This window comes from Dromiciops gliroides, chromosome 2 (genome assembly GCF_019393635.1).
Source record: "Dromiciops gliroides isolate mDroGli1 chromosome 2, mDroGli1.pri, whole genome shotgun sequence".
Lineage (NCBI taxonomy): Eukaryota > Metazoa > Chordata > Mammalia > Microbiotheria > Microbiotheriidae > Dromiciops > Dromiciops gliroides.
Window position 1 is genome coordinate 89623529 of NC_057862.1, and position 23959 is coordinate 89647487.

Sequence of the window (23959 nt, forward strand, 5' to 3'; positions counted from 1 at the left end):
GCCAGGCTGGGCTTGGGATCCACTAGTAGTCTCATCAGGACCTGGGCCCACACACATCATCATCGGTCATCAGAAGAGTCTTTTAATGGAAAAACTGCATCTCATATATTTTTCCACTCTGCACTGTCATAAATATAAGAACTTATCAGACTTAATTTCTTTCCTGCCCCCCAAATTCTGCTAACAATAAATTCTATTTTGCAACAACAGAATTAACAATCATTTGCCTTTGTCTCTTATGCACCTAGGTCACTCTCAAATGGAAATGTCTTTAAAGGAAGTCTAAGAGCAGAGAGTGTAGAGTGGGTAAAATTAGAGTAATGTTCAAATATAAATATGCATACAGTAACATTACCTGACTCTTCATTTGAATTCCCAAAAATAGCATTATAAGATCTTCGAACTCTTAAAGTTATGCAACCATTTTCATGTAGGCAAAATAAGCCATCACGCTGAAAGCAGGGGATTACCTACAGGAAATTTAACATTTATTTCTCAAAGCCAGTGATTTAACATAGCATTTTAGATACTGTGATGTTTATGATAAAAACAAGTAGGTGGCAAAGTGGCTAGATCTCTGCACCTGGAGTCAGAAAAACCTCAAGTTCAAATCCTGCCTCAGACACTTATTAGCTACAGGACTCTAGGCAAGTCACTTAACCTGTATCTGCCTCACTTTCTTCAACTATAAAATAGAGATAACAAAAGAACCTAATTCCCAGAACTGTTGTGAAGATAAAATAAAACTTATCAAACCTTAAAGAACCATATAAATGCTTTATTATATTATTTTATTATATCAGCTATTATTTATGCTAAATGGATCAACCAAGAAAAAGTTCAAGTTTTTAATATATAAGTGTAAAATTCATTCAAGCCACATATATATGCATATGTTTATGTTAATATATTTATATTCTTCAGCATGGGAAATTTCCAGTGTGATAATGGTCTCCATAATCAAAGACCCTAACTGAACTGTGCTTAGCAGATAAATAGGAGGAAATCATTTGAGGCAGAAAGAGGTTAAATGATTTGTCCAGGGTCCAAGAGTTAATAAGTAGCAGAGACTGTATCTGAATGCAAAAGCTTCCTAAGTCCATGTGTTTAATTAACACCACTTAAATAACTCAGTGTTCCCAGAAAACTTTTGGTTATTTCAGTAGCAATATAAACTCACTAAGAATTGGAAAGAATAGGAAAAACAAAATAACATACTTGGTTAAATTAAACAATTAAATTTGCCCAGAAGAAAAAAGACAGGAGAGACAAAGTGCAGAGTTTTTAGTCCAGAAGATCTGGATTCATCACTTCTGTGACACATATTAATTAGATTTATAGCTCTGGTCAAGTCACTTAAACTTAATGTGCTTCAAATAATTCCCTAGGAATTCTCTACTAAGTTAGAGATGAGTGAGAGGAATTCCCCATCTGATAAAGTCACATTTATGTATCATATTTACAGTACACATAGCGTACAGTCAATGGATGTTTGTTGAATTAGAAATTAAGCAAAAAACACTTAATGGCATTTCCGTCACAAAATACATATTTTTATCTTTTAAATATTAATTTTAATGAAAAGAAAAAAACTGAATAATGTATAATGACTCAGCTTGCTCTGTACCCCCTTTAGACAGTGGACTATGGGTATGGAATATTACATAATCTGTCTGACAATGAGTTAATGGTTTTTCTGAATTGCTTTCCCTCCTCTCTCCAATCTATCTAAACTTATTTGCCAAAGTGTCTGAAGCACAGTAGGTCTGGTGATGTCACCCCTTTACTCCAAAAGCTCCCACAGTTACCCTCGGCCTGTGTTTGACAACGCAGTTCTTCACAACCTGGCATCTTCCTACCTCTCCAATCTTCTTAAAACTTTCCTCCTCTCTATTCACTCGACAATCTAGCTACAAGAACTTAATTGCTGTTTCTCTTGCCTAACCCTCTACCTCCTTCCTCATTTTTTTTCAGTGACTGTGTCTCTTGCCTGGTTGCTCTCTCTCACCTTGCACCTATGAGTTTCCCTGGCTTTTTAGAAGACTGAGCTCAAACGCTACCTCCTGTAAGAGGTTCTGTCCCAATGCTTTTGAGACTACTTTCCACTGACTCTGTAGGTATCTTGTACGTATCTCTTCATTTATGTGTTGTTTCAATGGGAACAAGAGCCTCTAGAGGGCAGCAGGGACTAGTGCTAGTGCTAGCATAGGGCCTGACACATGATGAGTGCTTAATAACCTTTTTTTTTGACTCACCAATTTATAAGACAGTTTGCTCAGAAGGAAAGGGAAAAAAACTCTATTCAGAAAAGATGATGATGTAAAAATAGATACTGACTTTTAAAAGATAAAAATATTAATTTTTTAAAAATTTAACAGATTAAAAATAGTGGTTTCATGTAAAACTATAGAAAATAAATTGCAAACTAGAATGGATACCTGTAGAAATGGTACTCCTGTTCTCTCTATTGCAATTACACCAACTGTCTGGTTTACTTCAAGGTCAAGGATTAGAATTTCTCTCGGATAAAGCAACAACATGTGATTCCTTTTGGAAGGTAAGTATGACAACTGAAGACAATCATTGAGTGTCACAGATTCGGCACTGAAAAATAAAACATTCACATTGAACATATTACCATGACCTAAAGGTTTAGTTTAAACTGAAAAAACTGAAAATTTTAATTTCATATTCTTGTCATATAAACCATGAGTTAGAAATTATATTCCTGAAATGGCCAGCATGGGTCTGCATCCAATGCTACAAACGTTACAGCATGTCAAAAAAGTCAAGTTAATCACTAATGTATTGCACTTCAATTCAGGGTGCAACTTCCTGTATTTCTACAATGAGCTACTTTTTAACAAGTTTAAAAGTACTGTGGTGTTATGAGATAACAAATACAAGAAAAAATATACTAATGGTATTCACAAAATTCAGCTTTATACTATTTTATAATTTGACAAATTAGGCGACTATACCACACACACACACACACACACACACACACACACACACACACACACACACACAGAGGCAGGCACGCACACACAAAATATTTCCTATCAGAGAGGCTATAGTAAATATATAAAATTTCCCAAAATGGAAACAAAAGACTTGGCTCTACTATTATAGCAGCTATTATTGTTGGTAAAGGTAAAGTGAGGTTAGACAACTCACTCTACCTTTTGCCAGTTTCAACTGTAAAAATGAGGTTGTACAAAACTATAAGACTTTTCAAAAAATGTTTATTTTTGCCATTTGTCACAAAAGGAATGACTATATGAAGACTATGGAATTTAACTAAAGGCTCTCTAAACCATAAAATGCATCTTAATCATTGATAAGTAACATATCTTTAGATGGGGGCAGCCAGATGGCACAGTGGATAGAGCACCGGCCCTGGATTCAGGAGGACCCGAGTTCAAATTTGGCCCCAGACACTTGACACTTACTAGCTGTGTGACCCTGGGCAAATCACTTAACCCTCACTGCCCCGCAAAAAAAAAAAGAAAGAAAAAGAAAAAAGAAAAAAAGAATATCTTTAGATGAAATGTTCTCATGAATGGATGCCATAACTTTAAGTACTGTATCATATGCTTTTTATAAAATGATTTCTATAAATATCTGCAAAATTCAATGTTAAGATCCATTATTTAATTTGAGTTACATATTAAAGTATTTCAAATGTATAACATGAACTTAATTTGGCAACTTCTACAGGTGACAGACTTTTACAGTTAGAAAGCTCATTATTTTTCATTCTACAGATAAGGAAAAAAAAAGGGCCAGAGTGGTTATTATTCAAGGTAACCAAGTTCAACAGTGATTGATAAGGCAGATAACAGAATAGTACGTTTGTATTTCTAGAGGTCTTTTTACTTCACCATGCTACTTTGCACTATTCTGCAGATTCTGTGAAATCCATTACCATGATAATACAAAAATACATGCCCTATTTAGGTGAGAAAGATTTAGTGATGTAATTATGCTATCAAATAAGCCAGCCACTGCACTGCCTACTGGGGATAGAGCCATAAATGAAATAGTGCCTGTCTTCAAGAAGGCTACATCCTCTCAGGTGTGACAATATACACACAGAAAGATACAAGCACACATAAAGATATCATATACAAAATAAATACAAAGGAATTAGGGGAGAAGAATATTTGAAGCTGTGGGAAAAGCAGAAAAAGGCAATCAGAAGGCAGTTTTCAAGCTTGAGATGAACTGTGTATAAAACCAGGGCCATGAGGCAGAGAAGAGGAGAAACTGCAATTGTATAGTGGGAGCCCGAGTGTAAGAATGTGATCTATGACTCCAGGGTTAACGTAAACTACCTTGAATGAAGTAAACTACCTTGAATGAATATAAACAACAAAAGCAGCTCTATCCCACAAGAAAACTTTGACATGACCCTGGACCACCCCCGGCCAAATACCTTCTTTGTTCTGTTTCTATATAATATTGGACCTGTCCTAAGGAGGGGGTGCAAGGATCCATTACTCTGTCCTGCTGCTGCCCTGCTCAGTTGGTCACATGAGTAAGCTCTGTTAAATTTCCTCAATTAACCCAATAAACTCTAATAAACCTACATATATATATATATATATATATATATATATATCCCCACATTGGCACAGACTGCCCTTCTTTCTTCAGTATCTCTTGAGAGGGTCTGCCACCCTACAATTGGCATAATCAGGGGAGAACAGGTCTATATCCTTACAAATGATATAGTTGGCAGGATGTGCCAACAGCAGTACAGCATGAACTTTACAGCAATTCAGGCATGAAGGACAGTCAGTGAAAAAGCCCAGAGACAAGACAAGAAGTACTACATATGAGAAACAGCAAGAAAGCTAGTTTGGATTGTGTGAAGGGGAGTCATGTATAATTAGGATGGAATAGCAGATTATAGCTAGGTTATGAAGGGTTTCAAATACCAGAGGAGTTTGTATTTGATCCAAGAGGTACACAGAACTACCTTCCAAATATATGAATATTTATCTCTATGTAATGAACCCAAAATAGTCTTCAGAAACCTCATTCCATCTCTTTTACCTCAAAATTAAAGTGTAAACTTTGGGTAAAAGGATGGAATCATGGAATAAACAGATCCCTCAAAGTTCACTGTAATATATTTTAATGTCTTATGCTTCATCTTCTTCATGAATGAGACATCATTCATCACTAAAACATATTCTGGATAAAAATACAAAAGAGAAAAACATATAGCTATTCCCTTGTTGATTCAAAATTCAAAATAAAAAAATGAAAATGGGCGGAGAAAAAGGAAGAAAATCAGTGCTCACTACTAAAAAGAAAACTTTTGATTGGATCTTGCTACTAAATAAACACAGAGCTTACTTAGGTTTCTCTTGAGTGATCAATATTTTCACTTTATTGAGAGCCTTCTTGGCACCTGTGGCTGCCACTGCCTTGTTATGAGCTGGGCTTGAATGTGGACTGGATATGTAAACTTTTTTTCCTGAGCTGGCAGGAGCTTTGGATGGAGAGAAGTCTGAGATGAATACAATCCCCTCACTGGTGAGTACTGCATTAAAAAAAGGAAAAGGGGTCATTAAGGTTAACCAGTTTTATCAGAGCTTTATTCCAATATAATGCTGAAAGGGAAGCAATGATAAGTTTAATAATACAGTTCTATTGGTATATCATATTTCAGAACAAAAGTATCATCTAGCAATTAAAGAGAAGTGAACATTTTATTACAAAATTCAGAGGCCAATGCGATCAGCTCTAATAAATCTTTTCTTCATATTAAAAAGATACTGGGGCAGCTAGGTGGCGCAGTGGATAAAGCACCAGCCCTGGATTCAGGAGGACCTGAGTTCAAATCTAGCCTCAGACACTTGACACTTAGTAGCTGTGTGACCCTGGGCAAGTCACTTAACCCTCATTGCCCTGCCAAAAAAAAAGAAAGATACTAAAGGTTTATTGGCAGAATAAAGACTTCCTGATTTCCCAATTCCCACCCTTAAACAGATGTATTTTTCCTCCTCTGAACCTTTTCATTTGTAGCTCTCTTAAAGCATCTCTCACCTCATAATGTGTACTACTGCCTCTAGTTCTCTATGGACTTGCCTCATCTCCCAAGATTATAAGCTCTGTGAGGCTATACCCTCTTTGTATACCCCTCAGAAGCCAGGAGAGAACATAATAAGTAATATAAGTAATATTTTCCTGAATTTGAATGAGTACTAAACAAGTATTGGTTTTTGCAAATTAGTATAGCACAGTGATTTTCATTATAATTTCCTTATTATATTTCCTAACCTCAAAATAAAGTAATATTTTAGAATCTAAACTACATACAGAAGAGATTTCAATATTTTATATATTCCATACAAAAACTAACAATTTGATTTGGTGATAATAAATATTTAATTGTAATGATGAATTGAAGCCTAAATACATATCCTTTTTATTTTAAAGCAGCATTTTTGTCCCTTAGTATTTACTTTATTTTTGAGGGGGAGGGGAACAAATAAAATACATACCCACACACACATATAATGATATACTAGCTTAAGGCTACTTCAAAAAAGAAAATAACAGAAAAATTATTGCATTCCATAGTCAAAGTTTTCTGGTTTAAACAAACAGACAAACAAAAAGTTCCTTAGCTACCACTTAAGCAGAAAATTAAGTAAATTTTCAAAAGGACAATAATGGTAATAGGTTATATATGAAAAGCATTCCTCAAAACCTGAAAATCTAAGTCAACCCATACACTGATTCAAGTTACTACAGATCCCAAAATAAACATCAGCTTCATAGTTTATAATATTCCATTCTGTGTCCTCCAAATCCAGAGGGAAATATTCTACATGACTACATTTTCAGTAAAACTCAGTCTTAAGCATCTTCGATAAACAGTTAAAGTAATGAGTACAATTAAAGTATGGTGGAAAATTATTTGGGTTTATACTCTTTCTTACATACAATTGTTTACCAACTCAAAGCTAGGGGTATAAATGGGTAGGATAAAAGTTGCAAGAATTCAATTTAAATACAGCTATTAAGACCAAATGAAACCACTGACTCAGCTCTTCCTAAGCCATGAAAAATGAACTTAATTAAGTCTGAATTGGAAATACTGGTATAAACACTATCTCAAATTGATAATTACAATCTTCTTTCTTTGGGTATTTTATTTCTAACACAAATTTTCAACACAGTGCCAATGTGGCCCAATATTTTTTATCAGTAGCTCTTAAAATACTGCATATCAGCACAAGGTTGTAATTCAACAAACAAAAGCTTGAAATTAAAAAGCAGAGTTGCCCACTGCTTTAAAGTATGGTCATAGATTTTTTTCCCAAAAAACTGTTTCTGTCATTTTAAGAATAACATCAGAATTTCAAGTTCAATATTTTATAAAGATATTTTCTTAATCCTTTGTTACAATTTAATATAACTCACAAGTTAAATGTGAAGGATCAAAGGGGTCGAAGGAAAAAGAAAGTATGTTTTCTGCATAACTCTTCTTCCAAAGTTTGGTGCCAGTGTCTGCATTCCATAGCACAATGTAGTTGGGTGGATGAATAGCAAGTAGCAAATCTCGGGAAGCATCCTGATTCCATAACCATTGCATGTCTGTAGGTATCACATACAAGAAGAAAAATGTCTGAATAAATGACATTTAAATTATTTTAAGAAGCATGGTGGCACGATGGACAGAGAACTCGCCTTGAAGAGAAGATCCAGGTTCAAGTCCTGCCTCTGACCAATAATGGCTGTGTGACTTGGAACAAATCATTGACACTACCAAAGCAATGCTTAAAGACCTTAAGTATAAACCACATGCTGATTTGCATTAGTGTAAGGAGTTTCCTAAATCAATGAAATAATAGGTTCAGACCCAAAAAAGGATTATTTTTCTAATTTGTCTATAACATCTGGTTTTATGTAGAATCTTTACAATCTCACCAAAAATCAAATGTCAAGCTTATTAGAATTAAAAATGTAAAGTTAACTTATAATAAACAGAAATTCATGCTAAAGACTTAATCCAAATTTAACATGTCAAGACTTCCATAAGTTGGTGTCAATACCTTCCTGGTATTGTACAGCCATCTAATTTCTTTCTTCCTATAACACGTTCGAGGGCTATGCTTTCTCTATTTTCATGTAGGTTCACTTCAATAAACTAGATAAAGGCATAAGCACAGAAAAACCACAAAATCAAAAATTATTAGTTGAATAAATGCTATTATATTGCCAAGTTAGGTAACCTGATGACAACAGTTAAACCTACCCTCCATTAAAGGAAGTAATGGTGCATAATTCAAATCAGCAAATGATTCCAACTCCTGTACAAATGATTTCAGAATAGAATGCTATAATATTAGCACTGCAGGGGTTGTTAAACTTTACAACATCCAATTATAAAACTGGAAGAGTCCTTAGAGCTCATCTTGTCCAATCATCCACATTTGATTGATGGGGAAACTGAGGACCAGAAAGAAGATATATCATAGGATCTTTGTATCAAACACTTCTCATAAGGGTCTGATTATATGAGATAGACAACTAAAAGCTGTTCCCCAGTAAATAAGCAAAGGATACAGTTTTCCACCAAAAGAAAAAAAAAGGAAAACCATCAACAATCATATAAAAAATATTCACCAAATCACTAATAATAAGTATATACAAATCCAAACAACCCTGAGGTTTCACCAGATATCCAGCAAATTGGCAAAGCTGAGAAAAAATGGAAATTGTTGATCTTGGAGTATTTGTGGAAAGATAAGATAATTAACGCATTTTTTTTCTGGAAAGCAATTTGGAATTATACAAAGAAAGTGACTTAAAATTTCCATCCCTTTGACTCAAAGATTCCCCTGCTATGCTCCTCCAAAGATGTCACAGGATAAAAGAAAGGCTCCACAAACAATAAAATATTTATTGTAGCACATTAGATGATAGCAAAGAACTGAAAACCAAATAAATAACTACTGATGAAGGGAATGGTGAAATAAACTGTGGTACGTTCATGTAATAGAATGTTACAGTAATCTAAGAAACTATGAACAATTAATACAGAGGAGCATGGATACACCTATAAGAACTGATGTAAAGGGAAGATGAATAGAGTCACAGTGACTACAACAATGTAAATGGAAAGAACAGCCACAATAAAACAATTCACACTGTAGGATGAAAAATTCTATCATGAGAAAATTTATATACAACAAACACAAACTTTTCTTACTTACCCTGAATAGGTTTGTTGTGTTCTTGTATTTCACATCGAGCTACTCCAGTTGCTACATCCCAAACAATGATCTTACCATTGATGTCAGCAGAAGCTAAGCGTAAAGAATATGGGGAACCAATATTATGGTGGTAATTTTCTTTGGCCCATTTAACCTAGTGTCAAGAACAAATCAAATCAGCATCACATTTATGTACTGAATTATACACAATATTCACTGAAAAATCGACCAGCTCAGAAAACAAATTTAGACTGTAAAACAATTATTTATTAAAGATGAACACAAAGATGAAATCTCTTTAAAGAAATATGCTTTTATTATTATTATGATTATTTTTTGGTGCGGCAATTGGGGTTAAATGACTTGCCCAGGGTCACACAGCTAGTGAGTGTCAAGTGTCTGAGGCCGGATTTGAACTCGGTCCTCCTGACTCCAGGGCCGGTGCTCTATCCACTGTGCCACCTAGCTGCCCCTAATATGTTTTTATTATTGATATCATTTTATTCTTTTACTCAAAAGATAAAATCCTTAATAGAAGTATTGAACTGTACATAGGAATAAATCAAGTTGAAGTTTACCCAAATTCAAGTTTAATTTGGTAACTGTTTTATGAAAGATGGGAATTCTGTGATGTTATAAAGGTTTCAAAAAAGAATGAATGTTCAGATATCTAGAAAAAATGGGTTAATACAGAACAATTATTTCCCCAGAGTAAAATCCTAGTTGTCTGTATAACTAACACTAAAATTGACTTCAACCAGTCTATTAACTATAACAAGGGTTTATAAATTTTAAAATGCTAAATTAAAGTATCGTAGATAGACTGCACACTGGAGAATAGCAAGCAAAGTGCTGAGGCCCAAATGCATCCTTCAGCCAGATATTCTTTGCAAATCAGTATTTTCTATTGTTCTCATACACTATTAAATAAGAACCTCAAGACTAACTTCTAGTTTTAAAATGTTTTTGAAATTAAAATATGTGCTGCCATGAAACAGTATTATACTGGTAGTATATTAGGGGGAGGGAGGTGGTGGGGGGAGCATAATGCAAAAACAGTTGAGGAACCAGAAGAATTATTGCTTTCGATCCTCTTTGAAACAGCATGGAGTCTAACTCATCAAGGACTGTCATTTCACTCAACTCAGATTAACATTAAATCAATTAAACACTTTGAAATGATAGGGTGCCCCACAGGCAAGAATATTATGAATTCAAACAGATTAATATTGTATACAATATAATGAGAGTACGATGATAAAAATACCTATGACTTTAAGGAACACAAACAAACCATGCTATGTATTGAAATCATCTTGAAGTTTGACTTACCTTCACAACATTAGCTTTATGCCTTTCTAAAACTTGAAGAGTCTGGGCAGTATTAGAATCAATTACAAGCACAAGTGAATGACATCCATAAGCAATTAAACCTTGCCAGCCCCTAGCAAATCAAAAGAGAAAAAAAAATAATGGAGCTCACTGAGCATAGGGACTATGTTTTTGCCTTTCTTTGTATTCCCAATGCTTCGCACTTTATAAATGCTTGCTGACTGACTGGCTGACAGACAACTTCTGAGATTACTAGAATTAAAGCTTAAACAAAAACAAAAAAGTGACATAGGAAAAAGAGCAAAACTAAGAAAATTGTTTATGGAATTGGTCTACCTCCTCTGAAGAACAAGCACCTAAAAAATGTTAACAAAAATAAAATTTCTACTATCTTTAACAATATTCAATGTCATTTAAAATAAAACCACTGCTAACTCCTATGTCAACCTTAAAAAAGAGTACTCAACTAAAAACATGCTACAAGAATTTATAGACCACTATCTGTCCTATACCTTCCAGTGATGTGCTGGTATCAAGGACAATGGGATCTGAAAGAAGTCTGACCCCTCCATACAATGTTCCCAGGATCAGTAACTACTCATGATTTTGCCAACGTCAATTTAAAAAATTGCTAGATTGTCATTTACAAAAATAAATGCCTTGCTATGGAATGATACCAGGTCCATATTGGGCAAACCTCATGGAATCTTGGTAGAAAGAACGTCAGCAGTCATTTCTTTCTTTCAACCCATACTTGAGCAAGCATCTTTTTAATAAGTCTGCTTAAAGACTTTCTGTGAAAGGGAACCTCACTGCGTACTTTGTTTCTTTGTTGCCTTTCAGTCATGTCCAACTCTTCATGACCTCATTTAGGGTTTTCTTGGCAAAGATACTGAAGTTTGCCATTTCATTCTCTAGCTCATTGTGCAAATGAAGAACTACGGTTAATAGGGTTAAGTGACTTGTCCAAGGTCACAGCTACTAAGCAGCTGGGGCTTAATGACTTTGTCTAACTCAGACAAGGAATTGTACTGACTCCAGGCCCAGGGCTCAACACATTGAACCACCTGACCATTGGATTGTTTCTAGGTAGGTCTAATAGTTAAGTTTTCCTTTATGTGATGCCAAGAAGGACAAAAAAAATCACTCTAACTAAAATTTTAAGTAGTTTCTAAGGATCTGGGTAATAGAACAATAATAGAAATCGAGGGAAGAGAGATATAAGGATAAAGATCTGTGAGAGCTGAAAGTGTCTTTTGCCATTCTTTTTATCCCTAGTAGCACACAGTAGCGCTTAAATGCTTGTTGACTTACTCTGGCTAATCACTTAACTTCTCTGGGCCTCAGTTTCCTTATCTGTAAAATGTAGGTGCTGAACTAGAGAGTCTCTAGGATCCCTTTCAATTGTAAGTCTATGATCCTTTGAAATTGTCCACTGCTATCTTGAGGGAAAGACTGAATTTTTGGAGAACACAAAAAAATCCACAACAGCAAGGCGGTGCAATGGTTGGAGTTCTGCGCTTAGAGTCTGGAAGGCCCGAGTTCTGACCTTAGGCAAATCACTCAAACGCTGCCTGCCTCTGTTTCCCCAACTGTCTAATGGGGAGGTTAACAGCACCTACATCCCAGGGTTGTTTTGAGGATCAAATGAAAGAATACCGGTGAGGCGTCCTGCCCAGGGCTAGGTACACATTAGGTGCTTAATAAATATTCATTGCCCTACCTGGGCGTGGAAGGCCCGGGACATTTGGGGCTGGAAGGGCCTCACGCTCCACTCCCTCCCCGCCCCCTCCTTGGCCCGGGCCTCGGCCCCGCCTCCCCGCCCCCGCCCGCTCCGCCCCGCCCTCACCAGTCCACAGCCGCCTTGTTGTGGGCGTTGAGGGCCCCGGTGAGGGTCCTCGCCGACAGTTTGATGTTCACCGTGTAGGGCAACATCTCCTAGGCCCGCGTCCCGAGCCACGGCCTCAGCAGGACACGGGGCAGCAGCACCCAGCCAGGGGCCAACAGTGGCTCCGCTATCCCCGGCAACCAGGAAGCGAGCGGCGGAAGCGCCGCGCTCCGCCCATCCCTCCGTCCGTCGCCCACAAGGGTCCGGGCGCGCTCCGAGCTGGCGCCGAGCTGTTCCGCGGAGCCTACGGCTGGGCCTGCCGCCCTTAGAAGAGCGCCTGGGTCTCAGGCGGCTTGTCGCCAGCTGGGCGGCGGGGCGCGCGGAGGAAGACTGCTCCCTTTTATGGGCTGGCTCACCACAGGGAGGAGGGAGGGTCACGTGAGAACTCGCAGACGTAATTCCGTGTTTGTCCATGTGACCCACTGTCAAAGCACTGAGGTCTGGGTTCGAGTTCTGCCTTCTCTTACCTCTGGGACCTCGGGCAATTCACTCTGTGGAATCAGGGCATTGCACCAGATTTCCTGACTTGGGAGAGCCCCTTACCGCCCTGGAGCGCAGAAGTCTCTTGAGCCCTCGGCCCTGTGGATTTTGGGGAGCTCTCCATGTTGGGGGGCAGTGCGGACAGCAGGGGCAGCCTTGTTTCTGCAGATCCCGCAGATTCGGAGGGGATTGGAAGGGACCTTGGGGCTTGTCTACCCCAAGCCCTCATATACAGAGAGTGACACGTGCTAAGAATTATTCGAGGCTGGATTTGAACCCAGGGCTTCCTGACAATAAAGTACTAGGTGCTAGCTGTTACACCACACTGTCTATTCTGTGGCCTGTCACCCAAAGAGTGGCAGTGGGAAGAGTCCAGGATTTACTCAGGGGAGCTGGGTTTGAATCCTAACTTTGCCAAATGCTATCTGGATGACAAGACTCATCTTCCTGAGTTCAAATTAGGCCTCATACCTTACTAGCTGTGTGATCCTGGGCAAGTCACTTAACTTTTGTTACTGTTTCCTCATCTGTAAAAACTGGAGAAGGAAATAGCAAACCCCTCCAATATCTTTGCCAAGAAAACCACAGAATTCCAGAACAACAATAAGAGCTTACTCTTCCTCACCTGGGCAGGGCTAAGAGCCCCAACCCCAACCCCAACCCCCACACATGTAAAGAGGTGCCCAAGTATGGTGATGAACCAACCTTGTGTATGGCTCCAAAGGATTTGAAATAATAATCTCTATCCTCTTTGTTCCTCCTCCTCCTCCAAGGCAGGCTTTCATTCCTGCCAAGGGGTACTGGGCTAGTAGTATATCTCTCTCTTCCTTTAAATAATTTAATTAGTATAGGGGATTTAATTAGGTTCCAGCCAACTTTTGATCACTGTCATTTGGGAGATCAAGGGGATCCCTAGATCTCTATCTAAGGCTTGACCCCTTCCCCACCTAATACCAGTTCCACAATGAACACACACAGAGAATAGTGAGGAAACCCGTTTATCCAAATCAGAGAAAATATACCAGGCGATACAGAATGAAGTTCTATCTCAACCAAAAGAGAGGGTCTTGGATTCTACCCAAGGGGAAACTCCCTTATGTCTCTAGGATAGCAGATGGGGATAGGGTCCTGATGAGGACTGTCTGCTCTTCTCTTGTCTTCCCCATCTTTTCCTTCAGCAACCTGAAGTAAGGGTGATCTATTCCATTTGTTCTCTCCAAGCTGAAAGCCAGGAGCATCCAAATTTCTTGCCAGTTCCACCCTGCTTCTTGTGCAGGGCAGGGCATTCATCTCCCTCAATGAGAGAGTCCCATACCAATGTGTTTTGGGACAGTGATCACATTTATAAAATGATGGGGTCATAGGAATTATCTGTAAGGCCTCTTTACAGCTAGAGCTTGAAATGTTATGTAGTCACAGGAACTGTCTCTGCAGGGACTGCCTATGGAGAATGTCCAACATCAGTGACTAAATACAACCTAATGTTGCAGGATATTTGGCAAAGGAATGAATGGGATTTGAGGTGCATCTGCCTTTCTTCAATTTCCTATTGTCTCACAATATTTTGTTTGCCTTTTAAAATATGATATGCAATAGGGAGAAAATGCAATTAAATTATAGAAAGAAAATTAAATATCAATATCATAATTAATCTAGTTAGTCATTATTTTCCTCCATTAATCATTATAGACTCAAAATATTATTGTTGAATGGTTTTTATTAGACTTTCCACCTGTAAACTATGCTAGACTGGGTATACCATGCAAATCAAGCTCCTTGTTCACATGATTTATATACTGAAATTTATATACTAAAATAAAATATATACTAAAATAAACCAATAATAACTGAGGAGAAGGCATAGAAATGGAGTATTGGAGGGCAAAAGTGATTGTGTCCTAGGGTAATGGCATAGGGGAAATCTCCTATTTAGTGGGTTTCTCCCTGAAGTGACTGCTCCCTCTACACTTCACCTCAAGGTCCTCTGTTGGTTTCCAGGTTGCATACCGATCATCCGCAGGGATCACCTTGGTGTCCCTGTCACAAGAAATACCTTCTCCTCTCAACTACATCCACAGTCAGCCTGTCATTCATTTATTCATTGATTCACTGATTCAACAAGCAATACCACTGCAGCACACTGCTCCCTCTACATATGTTTCCAACTGTTTTTGTCCCCTAGGAAAATATCCCTAAGTATGTCTCTAGGAAAGGGAAATCATAACATCCCTCTTCAACCCCCACCCCAACCCCTGGACTCATACCTAATTTGATCTAGGAATATTGACCATAAGAAGGTCACGTGGAAGAGAGTTTAGATTTGTTCAGTTTTTCCACAAGAGGCAGAATCTCATGTAGTAGGTGGAAGTTACAAAAAAGGGGGCAGCTAGGTGGAACAGTGGATAAAGCACTGGCCCTGGATTCAGGAGGACCTGACTTCAAATATGGCCCCAGACACTTGACACTTACTAGCTGGGTGACCCTGGGCAAGTCACTTAACCCCCATTGCCCAGCAAAAAAAAAAAAAAAAGAAGTTACAAAGAAGCAAATTGAGGTATGATGTCAAGAAAAATTTCCTAATAATTAAAACTGCCTAAAAGGAGTGATTTGCCTTGGGAGGTGCTGGGTTTTCCCTCACTGGGGGTCTTCAAGCCAAAGCTTGCTAACAGGTTAGAGTGGGTATTATTCAGGTATAGGTTGGGCAAGATGGATGTAGTGGTCCCTTCCAACTCTAAATTCTATAATTCTGTGGTTTTAGGAGAAGCCCCAGTTGCTGGGAGCCAATTAGTAGAGTTACAGTGACTAATAGACTAAAATCTACATGGTTAAATCTCATCAAGTGGATTGGAGTTCTTAAAATCCATTAGGAGTTCCCATGCTTAAACCACCTCCCTTTTAACTATTAAGGACCTGCTATTTACAAAGCAAAATAGGCCCAGAGAGCAGCAACGTAATCTCTCTTCAAGGAGTTTATGTTTTAGGAGATATGAATGCAAATAATTATAATGTTATTTGTGGGTGACCAAATCTAGAATTTTATTGGTGTAGTGAATTCCAGGTGAGAAGACTCCTCCCAATTTGGATCAGTACCTACAACTTATAGTCAAATCAAGAGAGTTACTCGGACACTCTGAGGTTAAGTGACATGCCCTAGGTCTTACAGTTTACACCAGGGGCAAGATGAATACAGGTCTTCCTGGATACAAGGCCAGTTCTCTATGCAAACAATATCTAAATATCTAGATGTAGTTCCGGACATCACATGTATCATTTACAAAAATAGCCACAAGTCTATTGTAAGTTCAATAGACTATAGTCTATTAGAATCAAATAATACAGGAAGTAGAGGTGTCAGAACCATAGGTTGTATGTTACCACTGCTATATAGTATGGGTTTCCTTTTTTCTTTCTTTCTTTCTTTTTTTTTTTTTTTGCAGGGCAAAAAGTGACTTGCCCAGGGTCACAGAGTTAGTAAGTGTCAAGTGTCTGAGGCTGGATTTGAACTAAGGTCCTCCTGAATCCAGGGCTGGTTCTCTATCCACTGTGCCACCTAGCTGCCCCCATAGGGGTTTTGTAAACAGCAGATGTTCATTCTATAATGGTGACAAAAGAGATAAAATTGCTCAAGGGTTGGGGTAAGAGAACAAGTTCAGGATTAGGATTTGGGATTCAGTATGGAAGTCTCTCAATGTAAGGCATATAGACTTGCCCAGTTTGGCATTTAATCACCTCACTATTGTTGATAGAAAATGATCTGGAGAAAGGAACTGACATATGACACATATCAGATACCCATAAGGAAGACACTATGAGGAAAAGAGCTGCAAACATGATCACTGGAGTTAGCAAATAACTGGATACAAAGTGGAAGTTCATCAGGTTGGGAATGACTAGAGAATGTAATGTAATACTATTGTAGAGTAAGAAATGGAGAATATGATGAATTCATTAGGAAAAAAAAAGATTTGTGTGAACTGATGCAGAGTGAAATAAATAGATCTAGAAAAACAGTGCATAAAATGACTACAACAGAGAAGCTAAACTTTGAGTAATGAAGGGAGGGGCAAAGAATGGTCCTAGATAACAGAGGATGAAACATGTTCCACCCTTTTAGGTGGACAGCTAGAGAACTACAATGGAAGAGAATTTCATACATTGTCAGATATGAACACTAAGACAACTGTGTTTGTTTACAAGGGAGGGTTCTAATCTATAGTATATGGTAGAGGAAAGGAAGAGTATAACCAGAAATGACAATAACTTTTTTAATATTTTTTTTTGTGGAGCAATGAGGGTTAAGTGACTTGCCCAGGGTCACACAGCTAGTAAGCGTCAAGTGTCTGAGGCCCTGAATCCAGGGCCAGTGCTTTATCTACTTTGCCACCTAACTGCCCCCGACAATTACTTTTTTTTAAAAGCATTAATAAAACTTTTTTTTTCAAGTGACCATCAACATTTGATGAGACAAGATGTACAGAAACCAATATACAGGTGTGCTAGTGTCATTGCCAGGGTAACAGAGCTAGGCTGGTTATGGAAAAGCCTGTATGAATTATGACCAACAACCACAAGGGCAGGACATCTGAAATGGGTTTTGCATGACAGGTTGGGAGGAGTGAGGGTGGAGCCAGGTCTGCAAACATCATGAGAAGAAAGCAGAATTGGGTCTAGTATGTGATCTCACTCAGCACTCCTTCCTTTCTTCATGTCTCTGCACCAGCCCCATGGATTCCTTCCCTCCTCATTTCTGCCTCACAGAGTCACATGCTTCCTTTCAGTTGGAACTGCACCCATCTTCTACTAGAAGACTTTCCTGATCTGGAGCTCCAATTGCTAATGCACACCCTCCCTAACCACCTCATATTTTAAAATTTATTCTGCATATATTTATAGATGTATTAGTTGCCTCCTCTGTTAGATTATAAACTCCCTAAAAACAGGAGCTACTTCGTTTGGTGTCTTTGTATTCCTAAAACCTGCGTAGTTACTGGCACATTGTAGACACTTATTAAAAGTTTGTTGATTGATTACCTGATTGGTGAACAAGGATAACTATTGTCATCGTCATCACCATCCTAGTAAAATAGCTTTTTCATAGCATTTGGAGCTGAAAAGGCTTAGAGATTTAGTCTGTCCTTCCAGTTTTACAGCTGAGGAAAGTGAGATCTGTAAAGGTGAACTGTCTTGCCTGGGGTCATATGGGTAATAAGTAGTAAAGCCAAAATTAGAACTCAGGGCCCTTGATTCAAATTCCAGTGCTCTTTCCATACCACCACCAAAGTACTACATGATTTGTTAAGAAAAAACAAAACAAAACAAAACACCTCAAGTCTCATTCAATTAAGTATAAAAACAAACAAACAAAAAAATCCTCACCCCAATAGATAGGTATAGTCCCTCTTCTCTAGGATTTCATAATATGAAACAAACGACGCTTAAATAGAAAAGCAGATAATTCAACAAAGCAGTAATTACATTCAGAAAAAAAATGACACCTTGAGGAAAGATCAAAAAGAGTAATATGTTAAGCTCACAGATGGAGGTGGGAGGGGACAATCACTGGACAGAAATAAGCCCCAAGGAGGAAGAGGGATAAATTAGTTATCTTCTGTAGAACATTTTGAAGACAAAAATGTTAAATATTCAGAGCAGGGGGTGATTGCCAGCTGGGGTCAGAAAAAAATATATCCCCCATGGTACAGGGTTGTACAATTAGGTATGTTAATGGATTTTTATAGCTTTCTCTAAAGCATCTGGCCTGGCCACTGTGGAAGACAGAATATTGGATGAGATGGACGATTGATCTTTTTAATAGTACGAATTCTCTGTCCCTCTTTTATGGCTAAAAAAATGAACATTTTTTCCAATCTGCTCTTGGAGAAATTTTTTTTCCTTATCTACACACCCTTTTAAAGGGCACATTGCCAGTCTTTCTCATGAGATGGCTCTACAGTTTCTGTCTAAATTGTATTATTTGTTTTTCGTTTGTTATAAATATCTCGGGACATGTCAGAATTAGCCTTCTCCAAGCATAGGCAGGGAGATCAATCCAAAGGGAATGTGGTGCCTGTTTAAATACATTTTGTTAATCTTTTATGGTATCACTTCAGAACACATGGTAAATCCTTTCATGGACAGAGTTATTGCAAACCATTTGAGAATGCAGCCTTGATAAAATCCAAGTTCTCAGGCAGCCTTGGGTTTACATAGAGTGGTAGAGCAATCATTCCAAAGGAAGCTAAAAGATTTCTGTTAGTATTAGTGTAGTAGGAAAGGCTCATCAGAACAGTGTTTGATAATAGATTAATTAGGGAAGCAAAGGGTAGCAGGTAGCTACAGTTGACTTCAGGCTATCTTTCATATTTGTTAGGCTTTTTAACATTAGAGTTGGAAGGCTCTTTGGAAGCCACCTGGTCCCTAGCTTCTTATACTGTAGGTCACCACCCCATGTGGAGTCACATAACTGAATGTGGGGGGGTCGTGAAAAATTTGGCAATAGTAAAATTTTAAGTATACCTATTTTCTATATCTATATTCCTGGGGTTGAGTAAAAATTTCTCAGGTGAAAAGATGTTGAGAATGGAAAAAGTTCAAGAAGCTCTGGAATAGTCCAACTAGATCCTTTAACAACGAAGACAACTGAGGCCACTATGAAATTAAGTGGCTTACCTCAAATCACATGACTATTAAGTGAGAGAGCTGAGACTTGAACCCAGGTTCTTTGACTCTAAATCCAGTGATTTTAGGAGAGAGAGAAGGTGGTCAAAGACAAAGGGTTTTGGTTTTGGTTTCTTTTTTTTTTTACTTGTTTTGTTCTAAGTAGCAGAACAATGATAATGATCAAACCAGAAGGGATTGGACCTGTTATTTAAATAGTATAGGGAAGAGGCAGTTAGGTGGCACAGTGGATAGAGCACTGGCCCTGGATTCAGGAGGACCTGAGTTCAAATCCGGCCTCAGACACTTAACGCTTACAAGCTGTGTGACACTGGGCAAATCACTTAAACCCAATTGCCTCACCCCCCCCAAAAAAAATTAAATTTAAATTTTAAAAAAGAGTATAGGGAACTCCCCAGTGAAGAAGCTTCCCCTGACAATGCAGGTCAGTAACTTTTTCTAGAGACTTACCAAGATTCTAGAGGGTTTATATAAGTTGCCCTCAGTTATATACCTGGGAAATATCTGAGTCAAGATTATGAACTCTATCTTCCTGACTCCAAGTCCAGTGCTTTATCCACTGTACCACCTAGCTGCACCTCTAAATACCAAAATACCAAGTACCAGCAATAGTAGCAACTTGAAGGCTAATATGACAATAAATGATTTTAGGGTGCCATTTGATGTTTTAATAATGAATGGTGTGTCCTTCATATAAGACTGACAAGATTAACTACTCAACAAGAAAGAATGTTTTTTAAAGTTATTTTTCCTGTAGTGAGAATAAGGTTTGCATTTTTGTTTGAGTCTTTGGAATTTCATATTTGAGATATTTTCCTTATAGAATTTTATACTATGGGATACTACTATCCTTCTTATGAATACTTTGAAATATCCTCTTCTGAAATCTGAAGTACATGTTGGTCTTTTCTCTCTTTTTCCCTCTCATGCATTATGAAATGGAATAGTCATTTACCTCCAATATACCCATTTTTTCTACATTATCAGTCAGGTCTTCCTTTTTAATCAATCTATTTCAAAACAGGAACTCCCTTGTCATTTCCTCCAGCTTTTTTTTTTCTTTTTGGTGGGGCAATGAGTGACTTGCTCAGGGTCACACAGCTAGTAAGTGTCAAGTGTTTGAGGCTAGATTTGAACTCAGGTCCTCCTGAATCCAGGGCTGGTGCTTTATCCACTGTGCCATCTAGCTGCCCCTCCTTCAGTTTTTAGAGAAAGAAAGGATCATTTAAATAATTGAAGACGTTATCACTTGCTCTGATTTTGGCAGACGTGGTGTTGCAGAAGATGATCCTGTTTCTGGATAATTGAAGTTCTCATCACTACAATATCATGCCTCTGTCAGGTTTATGATCAGTTTCTCAAAGTTCTATTTCCTTATTTTGTTCAGGTGGTTTACTGTATACTTCCAATACAACATTACTTCTCTTTTCAACAATTTACTGATTATAACACAAATCTTTTTTTTTTTCTTTAAATCTACCTACCATACTTCCCCTCTGGTTCTGGATTTTCTCACATTAGTATAGCTTTTAAAATATACAATGCCTCCCTCTTATATATTGTTTCTTTTAAATAAAGTATACTCTTCCATAGTCCTAAGTCCAATTCTACAAGTCTTGATGATAACTGGGAAGGTAAATTTGCCTCCTTCGATAAAAATCTCTAATTCACCTTGTTTATTATCCATACAATGTGTATTTACATGTAGCTAGCTATTCAAGGGTTTTGTTTGCTTGCTTATTATTGTTTTTTTTCTTGGATATTGTCTACTGTCAATTACTGGTCCTGCCTACTAATCTTTTTCTTCCAATGTTGTTCTTGCTACTCTCTGTGATATCTGGTTTAGAAGATACATATGGGAATTTTTCTTCCCCCCTTCCTCCCCCGCCCTTCCTTTTATTTTAAAACATTTTGTTGATGTCTTGTTTTGATATCACAGTCCCTGGAAGATGCATGTCTTTGTAACTTGGATATCAGACTTTATCACATATTTTATACAATTTTTTTCTTCAATTGATAGTTTCCTTTTTATCCTACATGCTTTGGCTTCATTCTTGCAAAATCCTTTTAGTTTCATATAATTTTTAAAAAAAGAGTGAAAGGCCACCTTTTAAATACAAACATTCTACTAGTGTCGCTGAATTGGAATACCTTTGCCTCCAAAGATTTAAAGGTTAGCATCTTATGGAGATCAATAGAAAGGCATGTGGTAGATTGAGCAGGCTGTAACACATACATCCAATGCACAACTGAAGAACAGAACTAAAAGATATTAATAGGGAAATAACTGTATTACAGAAAAGAGAACATGCATGGCAAGAGTAAGGAATGACAGCTAGGAGACCATAATGTTCCACTGGTACACTGTTGATGTTGGGAAGAAGTGAGAAATGTCTCCAAAACATTGGGTAGACCCCTTGTGGCAAACTTTTGGGAAGACATAGTCATATAGAATGTTAGGCATCATTGGAAGGCATCCAGAATCGGTAAAGATCACAGACCCATACCTCTTTTTGTTTTGTTTTGTTTTGTTTTTCTTGTTTTTGCTGAGGCAGTTGGGGTTAAGTGATTTTCGCAGGGTCATACAGCTAGTAAGTGTCAAATGTCTGAGGCTGGAATTGAACTCAGGTACTCCTGAATCTAAGGCTGGTGCTTTATCCACTGTGCCACCTAGCTGCCCCACAGACCCATATCTTTTATGATCACTTGTATCCTGATTTGGTTAAGGATTCTCCCCTAGCCACAATTATGAAGACTTCTTCCTTTAATTTTAAAAATGAAGTGACTTTCTTTGTAGGTCACATGCATTTAGAACTTATTGTAGCCAGCAGCTAGGTGGCACAGTGGATAAAGCACTGGCCCTAAAGATTCAGGAGGACCTGAGTTCAAATCCGCCCTCAGACACTTGACACTTACTAGCTATGTGACCCTGGGCAAGTCACTGAATTGTCATTGCCCTGCAAAAAAAGAAAAAAAAAAGAAAAAAGAAATTACTGTACCATAAGATGTCATTCTAAGCTGCTGCTGCAGCTGTTGATTCTTTTCCTCATCCTCCTCTTTCTTCTTGTCTTAATTTCTGGTTTTCTCAGTAGTTTTTGGCAGATAAGACATCCTTCCCAGAGTAATTTATATTTGTACATTTATTGAACTGAATTTGATTTTGAATGACCTTGATTTTTAGTTTACTTTTTAAAAATTTTATTTTTTATGATTTATGGGATAAAAGAAGCATTTCCACAACATAGTATAATAAAAAATGATTGCATGTGAAACTTAAAATCTATTATTTACAATTTGCCATTCCATTTACATAGATATTTATATATCTATGTACATAGATAGAAATTTACATATTTAACAAGTACCAAATAGTTTTGATGATTATAGCATTAAAACATAATTTTAGGTCTGAAAGTACTTATCTCCTATCATCTCTACTTTTTTAATTATTTGCCTCCAGATTTTATGATTTTTAGCTCTCCAGAGATTGGTATTACTTTGCTTAATTTAATAAAGTAATCTCTGTTTAAGTAGTGTTGTACAAAATGTGTAAAGTAATTTAATCAGTATTGTGTTTTTATTATTTGTGGGCATCCTAACCATGAACAATATGTATCTTTTACATTATTTAAGTCTTCTTTTATTTCTGCACATAATGTTTTGTAATTATATGCATATGACTCAAATATGTCCTGGTAAATTAAATTCCATATGTTTTATCTTCTTTTTAGTTATTTTGAATGGGATTTCTCTATCTATAATTTCTTCTTTTTATTATTGCTAAACACAAATGTAATGATTTTTATGGATTCATTTTCCATCCTGGTACTTTACTGAAGCTATTAATTAGAGTTATTTTGCTGATTTTCTCCTTTTTAAAATTGTTTCCCTTTCTTTTTCTATTTTGCTAATATATGTTTTAGAGATATAATTTGTCCTCTGAGAACAATTTTTGCTGAATCCCAAATATTTTAGTATGCTTTATTATTTTTTTATCATTTGCATTAATGTTTTTCTCTTTTATGTAGTTCTTAATTGTTTGCATGATTTGTTTTTTGATTCATTCATTATTCAGGAAACCATTATTTCAACCCCTTTAGATCGTATATTTTGCCTGTGTTTCATAGAGTAATTACTATTTTCTTTTGTATTTTGTAAATATGTTTAATATTTACATATAAATTCTGTGTCCTAACACATTGGCTACTTTGGTGAATTTTATCATATGATATTTAGACATACAAATATTCAGAAAGTATTTTATATCTTTCAAATCTATGTCTGCTAACATTCTGTTCAGTCCTGTTTCCTTTTTGTTAATTTGTTAGGTTTAACCATT

The 23959-nt window shown here is 37.2% G+C and overlaps 1 protein-coding gene across 2 annotated transcripts in view; it reads right to left on the minus strand.

The window, feature by feature from the left end:
- The window catches only part of WDR11 (WD repeat domain 11), an 85744-nt gene extending 72964 nt beyond the window's left edge, over nt 1-12780 (minus strand). The window contains exons 1-7 of one of the 2 annotated variants that reach the window (XM_043985898.1): nt 12424-12780; nt 10575-10686; nt 9243-9396; nt 7447-7620; nt 5371-5557; nt 2439-2604; nt 356-470 (exon numbers count right to left, since the gene is read on the minus strand). In XM_043985898.1, the coding sequence (XP_043841833.1) occupies nt 356-470; nt 2439-2604; nt 5371-5557; nt 7447-7620; nt 9243-9396; nt 10575-10686; nt 12424-12509 (994 nt within the window). In that variant the 5' untranslated portion in view covers nt 12510-12780. The remainder of the gene's footprint in view (nt 1-355; nt 471-2438; nt 2605-5370; nt 5558-7446; nt 7621-9242; nt 9397-10574; nt 10687-12423) is intronic. The other variant, XM_043985897.1, reaches the window with a different exon arrangement.
- Between the last annotated feature and the right edge of the window lie 11179 nt (nt 12781-23959).